Below are 11,792 nucleotides of genomic sequence, written 5' to 3' on the forward strand. Positions count from 1 at the left end.
AGACAGAAAACGCGCCAAGTGAAGATGGTGATAGCCAGACGGGCATCGTCCGGAGAGATGAATTTGAGATGGTGATCTCAAATGCAAGGTGAAAACAACCTGTGGCAGAGGCAGCACATCTGCAGTCAGGAGCCAGCAGGTGCATGTAGAGTATGTGACGGTATGATGAGTTTGTAGCAGGATGTTTAAGCTTGGAGCGCCCTGCCAAAAGTCCAGCTGAAAGGTCGATTGCCGTCTCGCCAAAGTTGTCGCCTGAGGCAACGTAGAGCAGGATTCATACACTTCCTTGCAAGTCTTTGTTGTTATCCTCACAAGCTGTCCAATGTCAACAAGCCTGACATCGGTCGTCTACTCGATCGTGACGTTGAATGTTCGCAAGCCCTCATACGGCATCGGGACCAAAGGCACTCCAAACAAGATGTTCCTCCCGCATCGGAACCTCATCCGCGCGGTGCCATAATGCTTGCATGCGGCCGGCCCAGCGATAATCAGACGATCCCCTAAGACTAGATTGATTAATTGATGCACTACCGGCTGCAGGGTGTAATAGCTACTGCCTCACTAATGAGCACGCCAGTAAGATCATCGGGATATGGCTGCAGGCCTCGTTATCGTCGCCCGAGGAGCTCCGGCCAATCGAGTCGTGAGAGCATACACAATGTGCAGTTTCGAGTGAGCAACGAGTGCAGCTACATTCAAGTTCGCGTCGCAGGGAGCTAACAATATAGTGTTATATGTCCCCTGTACTGCAGTAGCCAGCTCTCCCAACGGGCTGACAATCAAGCCACGACTGACCACGCCACCATCGGTAGGCCATCGACATGCTGGCGCACAACATTACTTACTATGCTGTCGCAATCATCACTCTCTTCTGCTGGCTTGTACGACAACTTGTGATCTACCCAGCATTCCTGTCTCCGTTAGCGAGGGTTCCTCGTCCTCACTGGTCCTGTAGTATGTCGAACTCCTGGTATAACCGACGGCAAGCAGGATCAAGAGGCCTGAAGACGCTTCTGGAGGCACATGCTCGACTTGGTCCAATCATCCGACTTGGCCCTCAAGAAGTCAGCGTAGTCTCCGAAGAAGGTCTCAGAAAGATATACGCTGCCGGTCTTGACAAAAGTTCGTGGTACCAGAAGACCTTCTTTCTGTATGGCGTACAGAACCTTGTGAGCACGCTGGACCATTCTACTCATGCCAAAAACCGCCGAATCGTTGCCGGACTCTACAACAAATCATACCTGCAACGATGCAAGAATTTAGCGTCCCTATCAGACCACATCGTCTGTTCTAGGCTCCTGCCTAGGCTGGACTTCTACAGCCTTAACGCAAATACTGTCAATGTAATGAGACTTTTCGCTTGTATTGGCGTGGACATGATCACGGGACACATTTTTGGCGCGGCTTATAGCACCGACTTGTTGGCGGACGAAGCCAAAGGCGGCGAGTACATCGAAACTTGTGCTAGCGGTACGGAGTTCAAGGAGAATTACTTCGAGCACATTTACCGAGAGCTCTTATCAACGAGAGGGACGCAAGAAGAGCTGAGAGTGTCTCCGTCAGCTGCGGAAACAATGTACAACGGGCTTGCTTCACAGCGTAGTGCAGGCTACGTAGCAGATCGTGAGATCTTCGCAGAATCTGCCAGTGAGATGCTGGACCATATCATTGCAACACAAGAGACGAACACTATCATATGGACGTACATCTGTTACCGTCTATCACTTCATCCGCAGCTTCAAGACAGGCTTCGATTAGAGCTTCGCACTCTAGAGCCTCGCATCACGAATGAAATCACCAATCTCCCTAGCCCAGCGAGCCTTGAGAAGCTGCCACTCCTGGATGCTATCGTTCAAGAGACTCTCCGCTTGCATGCTGCGAATCCTGCCCGAATGCCTCGAGTCGCTCCTACTGGCGGCATGACTCTTCACGGTTACGACATACCGGCAGGGACAATAGTCAGTACAAATGCTTACTGTCTACACCGCAACCCGGATGTGTTTCCGGAACCACTGGAGTGGCGACCTGAAAGGTGGATGCCGCATAGGCCAGAGGAGAAGCTGGACGGACCAGACTTGCCGCGCATGAAGAAGTGGCTTTGGGCCTTTGTTAGGAACCAGGTTGCTTGCACCTAAAATTGGTCCATTGCTGACTATGGAACAGGGCAGTGGAGCTCGAAACTGTATTGGCCAACACTTTGCCATACAGAGTAGGATCTGAACCGTGCTCATAGTGGCTACACTGACTTGTGCTTCAGCTATCAAGCTCGTCGTTGCTGCTATTTACACGACTCACACCACACTTATCGTCAATGATGAAGGCATCGAACAATCAGACTCTTACAACTCTGGACCAATTGGCGGCAAGCTAATCCTACGATTCGAGCATTTGAAAGACACCCCCGAGTGCTGACCAGGGAAGTGCTTGGGAGGGGATACTTGTCTTTCATCGAGTACGCTACCGTCCAGGGGTTTGTTGACATGAACAAAGCACTAGTGGTCCACAGGGAGGTGCCAAAGACCGTATTCACAAAACACACTAGGGCTGATGATGCACCGCCCACCGCTTGAAGGCCTCCCCAAGCGTTTGTAGTCACAGCGAGGCCTTCGGGTCGGACGTCATCTCCTTCAGTGTTGCGCACCAGCGGATCGGCGGTTGCTAGATCCCCAACTCCGTCCTCTCCAGTGCCAGTTGATACCAGAGTCACCTGCATAACTTCCAGAGGAAGTAGCAGGTGCTTCACTGGCAGTACTGCTGGTCTCGGAGCTGCTCACGCCACTGGGGGCTCCTGCAGACGAGGCTCCAGCGGAACTTCCGGCGCCATCTCCCTGTTGTGCGTGGCTGAGAGTACCAGGTCTAGATCCGGACCCATGGCAATCAAGATAGATGGCATTCGCATACAATGCATAGCTGTCAGCATTCGCAAGTGCTTTACTGCTTGACAAGGCAGTGGCACTAGAAGAAGAACATGTTAGCGAGCTTCACTACAAGGGAGAAAGCGAGAGCTTCGGGCACAGCGGCCCAGCATTGAACGGAGAAGTCGCAGTCGGATAATGCACTCGAGTCGAGGACAAGCAAGACAAGGGTGGTGACTTACTGTTATGATATTAGCTTTGTCAGAAGATCAACATTTGCGTTCTGAGATTACTTACCGCTGAATAACCGTAGCCATTATCGCTCGTGCCTGGGTTGTCAACGGCCGGTGCATGGGTGTTCTCGTGTATCACTGTAGTTGCTTGGTCCTCTTTTGACCGGATTAGCATGTCTCCTTGAATGTCCGGTCGATAGGCTCAAGATAGTGCACTTACGAGCATGACATGAGTCAGCGACGGCAGGCAAGTAGCTGAAGAAGCTCGAACACAAGAAGACCGCATTCTTCTGCGGTATGGTATATGCGAGCACATTATCTGAGCAGGCACTGTACTGATCCTTGCACGAGGTAGTTGTTGCTCCACTAGTAGTAGCGGCACAATCCTTAGCTACGTCGCGCAGTCGTGTAGCCACATCTGGGCGAAGCGACTCAGTCTTGAAGTACTCGGCGAAGATAGTACCATGGCCATTTGCTGCGGCATCGGCAGCAGCGCTGGCCAACTTCTCGCAATTCGATAATGCGGCCTTAACAGTGGAAAGCTGAGTGCTCGAGCAGTCGGACTCCAGATCTGTGCGCTTGCTGTGCATACGGTCGACCTTGTAGATCACTTTGGCGGCAATGTCGCCGTCAATATCCATTTTGACCGTATTGCTTGTGAAGGAGAGAGATTTGCCTGAGAGTTCGGTAGAGTCAGCTTCAGCGTAAGGGAAAGACCCAGCGGCTGTGACCGTATAGCTGTCCGAAGGAGTCTCATAGATCTCTGCAATATCTATCTGCTTGCTAATGGTCTGACCAGCAGCTATTGATACGAAAGCAGCCTGGGTAAGGTGGGATTGAAGAGGCCGGAGATGTACACCGTGAAATTTCGCCGGTGATGCTAATATGAGCATTAGTATCGGCATGCCTAATCGTCTCCGATGACTTACTAGCAGAAGTGATAATCAGATCGTCAGTCGGAGCATCATCAAGCAGCGAGCCGGCATATAGAAGATTGTATCCATTCAAACCGGAGTTAGTGATACCGACTTTAAAGGCAGTGTCGTTCAGGTGCGTCAACGTCACCGCGAGTGGTGATGCTCTCTTGTTCAGATCAACAGATGCTGTGCGAACGATGGCCACGATGGCACATAATGCGAAGCCAGTTTTCATGGTAGTGTGAATGCCGTGAGTAATGAAACACAAAAAAAACCCCGAATAATTCGTCGAGAACCTGCTCGTAAGAATAGATGGCGATCAACGCGGTAGTGACTGGGACCAAACGAGTGTCAAGAAGTGCCTGGAGTATGCGTGGTAAGGCGGGAATTGCTCGCGTCTATGTATGTAGTTCGGTCCACGGGACAGTATTGCACGCCCAGTAGGATCCATGGTGTGCCAACAGGCCAAGACGATGGTGGGACATCTCAAGGAGAGTGTCAGATTGATATCAGGCAGGCTAGAACCGAGTGTGGTTCTCGGCAGTGATCGTTTGCAGAGACTATACTGGTTGTAAGAGACGCTCGTGGCGTTTGCATCGAGACCCGTGTGCTAAAGCATAAAAGTCTCCTGCAATCTTCGACTTACGCGACGGTTTATTGGTCGACAGTGATGGTATAACGTTCTCGGTAGACTCGCCACCATGTACGATGGAAATGAAATGCGTCGTTTCCGACGGGCCAAGGTGTGTCATCCATTAGCAAGCGGGCTTGGCCACGAGCATCGCGGACAATTACCACAGCTCCACGTGTTTCATACATGTAACAGCAGGCGCCCGAAACATCTTTGCTGGTTCAAGTCCACGCGAGCTGTCAGTGATAGCTCCTGATAAGTGCTCTCATGCGTCGCCCACAAGATCGCCCACACTTCCAAGCATTTCGAACCGTCTAGCGGATTGAATTCCCACAATTACGTACAGCGTGAAAGCTACTGTCCCAATCTTTCGATCACTTCCACCAAGGTGTTCATGTCGTTCAGATATGCATCGTGCTCTGCCTTCACTACAGCCTGATCTTCATGAATATTGTCAGTCCAGCGATAGACATACACAATCTTCATGCCGACCGCTTTTGCTCCACGGGTGTCATAAGCATGCGCGGCGACCATGACGCACTCGTCTGGAGAGCGACGGATCAATCTCAAGCCTTTCCTGTACGCCTCAAGATCGGGCTTGATATAACCTAACAGTTCTGAGGAGAACAAACTGTGGAACTGCAGTCCAGACGATCTGCAGAGGTCCAGTTGCAAGCGTGTAGTACCGTTGGCGTGCACAAAGACTTCGTAGCCATTCTTTCTAAGCTTCTCGATCGCTGGTGCCACATCTGTCCAAGCCTTCTGGTTGTGCCAGGCGACGATGAGTCGATCTATGACATCCGGCGTAAACAGTGCTTTCGTCTCTGAGCCTTCGTCTCCAGTCAGCAGCACTGCACGGAGTGTGTTGTCGAAGTCTTCTGGTGGTTGACTCTGTTTCACTCTTTTCGCGTTGGAGTCGAAGTATCGCTGTCGCCAATTCAGCGCAAACTGCGACCGCTCATCTAACTGCATAGGGAGAGCAGCGACGACAGACGAGTGCCAATCGAGACAGGTCCCCATGAAGTCGAACAGGACAGCCTTGATCTCGTGTGGCGGCATGGTTGGCGATGCTACTCGGACTTAGTGTCGTCCTGGTGCGCTTGCCGCTTCGTTGCAGACATGTTTTCGTGCAATACGGCATGGGTCAGCTGTCCCCAATATATAATATTATGGACCGGCGCCCTATTACAGAGCCCAGACTTTGTTGTTGGTTGATCATTGCTGCTTCTAGGTTTTGGTATGGTTGCGAACATGCGAACATACTGTTAGTAATGAACGGCTGCGCGACCGCCACGTGGGCAAACCTTGTTCTATAGTATCAGGAGACAATTTATCCACCTCACTTTCGAGATGTTTGAGGACGAAGAAGCAAACGCACCCTGAAGCGATCGCAGGACGTGACAGCCACCGGACCTCGTCACCAACTGGAGATCTTAGCGACTTTGGATCGAACGAATGATATCCCGATCGTTCACGTTCCACCGCCCAATAACACAACAGAACATGGACTTTGCATCGCAGTGCGGCCTCCCGGAGAACATCCGACTCCGATCGTGATTCTCCAGGAGTTGATGCGTTCAGCACGCACGATGCGGGTTCGGCCGACGTAGGCGAGCGGATCGACGTCGTCTTGGAAGTCTTGGGGGCTGAATGCAAGACCTGGCGGCAGTGCTGATCAGAGACCCTAACAGCGTTGGTGGTAGAAGCAGCTACTACTCATCCTCATGCTTCAACTCCACCCTACGCTGCGATAGCCTAGGAGCGCGAGCACATTTGGTATCGTAACACATTCAAGGATGCGGTGCTCGACACGACCATAAACGAATGCGGACCCCGACTCACCTCTACGCCCCAGAAAGCTGACAGATTCAGCCTTATGGCGGATGCAATTCGCAGCTTGGCAGTCGCTCCGGCAAGGGAGCTACAGTACGTCCTAGTCGCCGTGCATTGATATAGCTTGCGCTCACATCTCCCAACAGGCTTGAGCGCAGACGGCAGTCCCGCAAAGGCATGCGTGGCGATGCTCCGAAACATGTTGCCCTACGACCTGTCATTACCCGCATCGCGAGCGCCCCGGCTAGTCTACAGAGCGCACAGCTAGCTCGCGTCATCTCAGATATGCACTTGACGAGTTCATGGTATGCCTTCGTTCCTGCGATGCTCGGGTTCAGCCCTCCAATGGATACTGCGGCTCGAGCTGTTATTCGTGCGCATTCCCTAGCACGTCTACCTGACCACATCGCCCAGCCCAGATCAGATTCAGCATATGTCGCTGCTATAGAAGCCTTGCGATCGAATCTTGACGCTTCAGATCCGAGCTTCGTTGCCGTTGGCCTACTAGGACTCTACGAGATCATTCGCAAGGAAGAACCCGATGCCTTCTTCTCACACGCCGACGGTATGAGCGCTATCATGCGAGCACGCTCTCGGAACAGCCCAGCATCGCCAATCATGCGGGCGGCCTTTTACGGAAACACCTTTGCCACCTTTCAGCAACCATTAGACAAGGGCGTTGCATCAATCTTCGATGATCCCTACTGGCTTGGCCAAGAGCCGATCTCGCGGGAGCCGCTCTCGACGGAGACAGCGAAGTTGAGGAAGATCGGGAACCAAGGATTGATTCGCCTACCTGGACTGATCGCAAAGACAAGGACTTTGCGACAGCAGACTGATGTAGGTTGGCCAAATGCCGAGCTTTTACAATCTGTGGTAAGACTTGCCAGTAGAATGGACAAGGAGCTCCAGGACGGTGAATCAGAGAACACGCTGTTGCATCGTGTCTCCGTCAAGCCAACTCTTGATCCATATGACAAACAAATCGTGCCTTTCTCTTTTGGCATTGTGACATACCACGACAAAGAGACCCTACTCGTCTACTGGGGCATGCGCCTCATGGTCCTCAAGATATGCTTATTGTTAGACGACATGGAAAAGGCTCAGGAAACACCGTCAGAGATAGCCTCGACATCCTCGGAAACCATGACCTTCAGAGAGACCTGGTCAAAAGAACAAGAGCGCTGCGCAGTCTCGATCATGATGTTCTGGCAAGACGGCTATGGCCAAGCAAACTGTTTCAGTATGCTATGGGGTTCCTTGATGGGCAAGACGAAGTTCAGAGGCAAGCCCATCGGCCCGGTGAGGGACTGGGTGAGGCAAAGGAATGAAGATGCTTTGGCTGGTTGGTGTTTCGAATTCACGGAAGTACAACTTGATATTGAGGCTGATCAGATGGCTGGTGGACCGTTGGGAGATGTGCCTTGGAGAGATACGCTGGTCGCTGCAAAGACACGACGGAGAGCCCAGAGTGCGAGCGTGGGTTGAAAGACATGGGCAAGACCTTTTCTCAACGCCTCAATTCCCAATGATCGTGCTGAAATGTGGGCTTGTGGAAGAATCTGCGAGTTATGTGAACGGCAACAGAACGACAAAGTCCGAGTTCTGTCTTGTTCGAGCTATACCGCTCGCGGATATTGATTACGCAACATTAAGGTCAGGGACCGCAGTGAGGTAGAGCGTCTTGCTCTACCCGCCGTGTGTGCGCTCCGAAGGCGTTGCGGAGCGAGTCTAGTCTTGATAGTGGCTTCCGCATCCAGGAGTGCCCTCCGAGCTGACTGTTGATGGGCCCGAACTGTACGCCCGTCACTATGATGGAAACGAGCGTGGCAGTCTAGCCAAAGGGTGAAGACTGTAATATGATGTTTGCTGTGGCGAGGTATACATTTACTTTCGAGATTTTGGTAAACACAATGCTACGATACTCCCGTCGCACGCGAGGTACGATATGTTATGGGGCGATTTGGTAGCTGCCGCACTTCCAAACGGAAGATGTTCTACAATATGGATCGCAATGCCGTTCACGCCTTGGCGTTGTCTTCAGTAGTTGAACACTGCCTCATCAAGAGGGAGCCATTTGACAGATCTGATAACGATATCGTGGAACAGGCAGCAGTGGACACTGCCAACAAGAGGAATGTATGTCTCCTGCAGATTCTCTCGAGAACGTTATGGAATATCAAGCCAACAGCCATGGTCATGCAACATTATCACATGCTCACAAGGATATGGTCAAGACCACATCTCATCATACAGTCTGTTCCGTCTAAAACGCTATCTGGGTATCTCGATGCAACAAGGTTGTCCTACGAAGCTGTATGTACATTTTTCTATCGCATCTGAAGCATGTCCACCTGTGGGCTGCTCAGTAGCGTAGCTCTATTCAACGGCCTGCGTCTGCTCTGTGGCTGGCGGAGCACTGCCTTCGCTCTCGGCAGCTTGCTCATTCTCTGGCTGCTCCGCAATGGGTTCCATCTTCGCGACGGTCGGCTCGGCGGGCTGTGCGTCGTCTACATCCTGCATGACCACATCCGAGGATGCAGCTATGGCGGACGGCTCAAGATTCGCTTGGTGCGGCAGACTCCTGCCACGATGCTCTGCATCTTCTGCATTGGGAGCCCCTGCGAGAATCGGAGTCATGTCCTCTCGGCGAGGAAAGTAGGTGGAGGCCAGACTTCGATTGTCGTGGGCATTAGTATCTCTTGAGGACGGCCTGCTAGCCAACTCGCGATGCCGCTCCCTGATCTCGTCAGGCTCATGGTCTTCTGGCGTGGGTGAGCTCCCGGCACCGGAGTGCGGTGAGCCAGACCTTTCCTCTCGATCTTCGGAAGACATCGAATTCGAGTGCGCTGCTGCAAGCGAACGCATCGAAGTAGGCGTCTTGCCGTCCGCCTCAGCACGCTCTGCTTCACGCTTCGCATGGACCTTTCGCAAATTGTTGGCCGAGCTGACAGATCTCATGTCTGGCCTACCATCTTTGCGGATCAGCACGCCGTCCGCATTACGTATCGGCTTCGTGCGACTTTTCTTGCCCGAGCTCCCCATGATCATGTCCAAGTGCGTCGCATAGTCGTCTTGAGCTTGACCGCCTATTGGTGTAGCTGGATAGTCGTGAGGGTCGTGGTGTTCGTACACAGTGCCAGCACGAGCGGCATAAGCAGGATCGTAATACCCTTCAGCAATCTCGCGACTGCCTGGTGCGCCGACCTCATGCTGCTCGTCCAAAGAGTGACCTGAACTACTCTTGCTGCTCTTACCTCGTCCACCGCGACCTCGCCCACCTCGACCTCGACCTCGACTGCTTCCTGGCGACTCCTCGTGCCGGGGAGCCGCGTGCTCCGCTTCGAAGATCGGTCTGCCTTCAGGGTCGGTAGCTGAGGGCACAAAGCGATACACTCCTGGCGCAATTGAGACGGGTGAAGGCATCGGGTGTGACGACTGTCGAATAGCGTCCGAGCGTGCGCGAGTGCGTGCTAGAGGTCCTTCCGGAGCGTGCATACTGGTGCTGGAAGGTAGACCAAGAGGAGATTGTACGTAATCTTCACCATATGCACCTCTCGGCACAATTGGCGCCAAACGTGGCCGTTTGGGCGAGCCTGGAGCAGAAGTTGATTGTCCATATGCTGACAACGGCTGCTCGTCCATTGACCGCTTCCTTGGCTGGTTGACTGCTGCCCAGCCCGCACCTGGTCCAGCGCCTTCGTAGGCCTGCGGTCGATATGGCACGTTGGCTGGTGATGGTTGCAGAACGGGGGGTGCTGCTTGGTAGGAGCTTGTTGTATGCCAGCTTGATCCAGGTGTGGGCGGCGCACCTGGCTGAGCAGGCCTGAAGCCGGGTACCTGTGGTTGAGCATAATATACAGGCTCCGCGACTCGCGCAAGAGTCTGCATGTGCTGTAGGCTTGTTTGAGCCTCCTGGGCAGATGACACAGGCGCCATGGGCATACCATGGTGATGTCGGACAGGTGACTCTGGAGGCATCATCCGCATAGGCGGTAGTGTCGGCTGAACTTGCGAGGGCAGACCTGACGGTGCACTCGCCGGCTCGTACGGATCTTGTGGCACAGTCGTACCCGTGCGTCGCGTGAGCCTTGGGCTTTGCTGTTCTAGACTTCGTAGGCGGTCGCTCATAGTCTCCAATTGCATCTTGACGCTGTCCATCTCATGGACCTTGCTGTTAACGACCGCAAGTTGCGAAGCCAAGACTTCTACATCACCACCACCCTCCCGCCATTGGCTCGTAGTGACTGGTCTCGTCTGCAGCTCCGCACGCGTCTCATGGATTGCAGCCATGACGTTAGCCATTTCTTGCTGGAGTCGGACGACGGCTTGCTCGATACCAGCTACTTGTCGACGATGAGACTCAAGCATGCTGGTATTGAGCGAGACCTGGCTCTGTAGACGTGCAATGGCGCCAACCCATTCTTCGCCCAACGCAGGCAGCGCGCTCGCGGTAGGGATGGCATGGCTTGTAGAAGTAGACGGTCCACAGCCCGGTTGTGGTTCGTAGATTGGACGACCTAACGGTTCCCTCGCATAGTATTCCTGTGGCCGCTGTGGTGGCTGTGACGGTGGCCCGCGCTCGCTGTCATCAAGCACCCTTCCCAAGTCCATACGAGCCAGCAATACATCAGTCTGGAAGTCTCAAGTCTCTGGACGTATGTATGCGTCGTTAGTGTCGTGGATCGGCTGTCGATCAGCTTCCAGCACTTTGGTCAGCTTCCACAAGCCTCTTAGATCCAGATCCGAGTCTGCTGTACAGTACTATCGCATTCACAAGACCCCGCCAAAGCACAATGAAAGAGCGATGTTGTCGGAAGGATTCAAACAAAGATGCCAGGACGTGTGGAGGGCGCCATGCATGTGATACATAGCTCAGAACCCATAGAGTTTGATTATGCTATAAGATCTGAAACGTACCTATACCGTGCCTTCAATCTTGCATGGACGACGCCTCTCAACCACAAAAGTGACCCGAAATGCAACGATCCGCGCAAGCGCACAACCAAGGGCACAATCGCGCGGACAAGGATTGGGTCGTGTGCGTGAAATCTTCTTTTTGTGCTTACCAGGCCGACTGCATGTGTGCTAGCAGCGAGGAGCAAGATAGGATGTTAAATGAATAGTGGGGTGACTGCCTGTGCCTATACAAAAGCAGGGCCTCGACCAATCACGACGGACGGAAAGTGGTGAAGATGTTGGAATTTTACTTTGCGCCTTCGTATGGCTTCGGCACGGGCAAACGCTGAGCGCTGAAGGGTGTGAAAAAAGTTGGCAACGGCGTCAGGTACGATCGCCGTTGGGAGTCAGGTTCGGTATGATC

At 53.1% G+C, this 11,792-nt stretch overlaps 5 protein-coding genes across 5 annotated transcripts; 2 read left to right on the forward strand and 3 right to left on the reverse strand.

Moving 5' to 3' along the window:
- Nucleotides 1–956: 956 nt before the first annotated feature.
- Nucleotides 957–2,412, forward strand: LTS14_008020 (uncharacterized protein; the record flags this gene model as incomplete). The annotated part of the gene is made up of 3 exons (XM_064840708.1): nt 957–2,108; nt 2,164–2,209; nt 2,258–2,412. The coding sequence occupies 3 exons, from the start codon at nt 957–959 to the stop codon at nt 2,410–2,412; spliced, it is 1,353 nt and encodes a 450-aa protein (XP_064691739.1).
- Nucleotides 2,413–3,093: 681 nt separating this feature from the next.
- On the reverse strand, nt 3,094–4,240 carry LTS14_008021 (uncharacterized protein; the record flags this gene model as incomplete). The annotated part of the gene is made up of 4 exons (XM_064840709.1): nt 3,094–3,096; nt 3,153–3,244; nt 3,309–3,968; nt 4,018–4,240. The coding sequence occupies 4 exons, from the start codon at nt 4,238–4,240 to the stop codon at nt 3,094–3,096; spliced, it is 978 nt and encodes a 325-aa protein (XP_064691740.1).
- Nucleotides 4,241–4,990: 750 nt separating this feature from the next.
- On the reverse strand, nt 4,991–5,695 carry LTS14_008022 (uncharacterized protein; the record flags this gene model as incomplete). The annotated part of the gene is made up of 1 exon (XM_064840710.1): nt 4,991–5,695. The coding sequence occupies one exon, from the start codon at nt 5,693–5,695 to the stop codon at nt 4,991–4,993; it is 705 nt and encodes a 234-aa protein (XP_064691741.1).
- Nucleotides 5,696–6,512: 817 nt separating this feature from the next.
- LTS14_008023 (uncharacterized protein) lies at nt 6,513–7,957 on the forward strand (the record flags this gene model as incomplete). The annotated part of the gene is made up of 2 exons (XM_064840711.1): nt 6,513–6,562; nt 6,616–7,957. 2 exons carry the CDS (start codon nt 6,513–6,515, stop codon nt 7,955–7,957), a joined length of 1,392 nt encoding a protein of 463 aa, XP_064691742.1.
- Nucleotides 7,958–8,848: 891 nt separating this feature from the next.
- LTS14_008024 (uncharacterized protein) lies at nt 8,849–11,083 on the reverse strand (the record flags this gene model as incomplete). The annotated part of the gene is made up of 1 exon (XM_064840712.1): nt 8,849–11,083. The coding sequence occupies one exon, from the start codon at nt 11,081–11,083 to the stop codon at nt 8,849–8,851; it is 2,235 nt and encodes a 744-aa protein (XP_064691743.1).
- Nucleotides 11,084–11,792: the final 709 nt, after the last annotated feature.

This window comes from Recurvomyces mirabilis (assembly GCF_035927965.1).
Source record: "Recurvomyces mirabilis strain CCFEE 5264 chromosome Unknown scaffold_23, whole genome shotgun sequence".
Taxonomy (NCBI): domain Eukaryota; kingdom Fungi; phylum Ascomycota; class Dothideomycetes; order Mycosphaerellales; family Teratosphaeriaceae; genus Recurvomyces; species Recurvomyces mirabilis.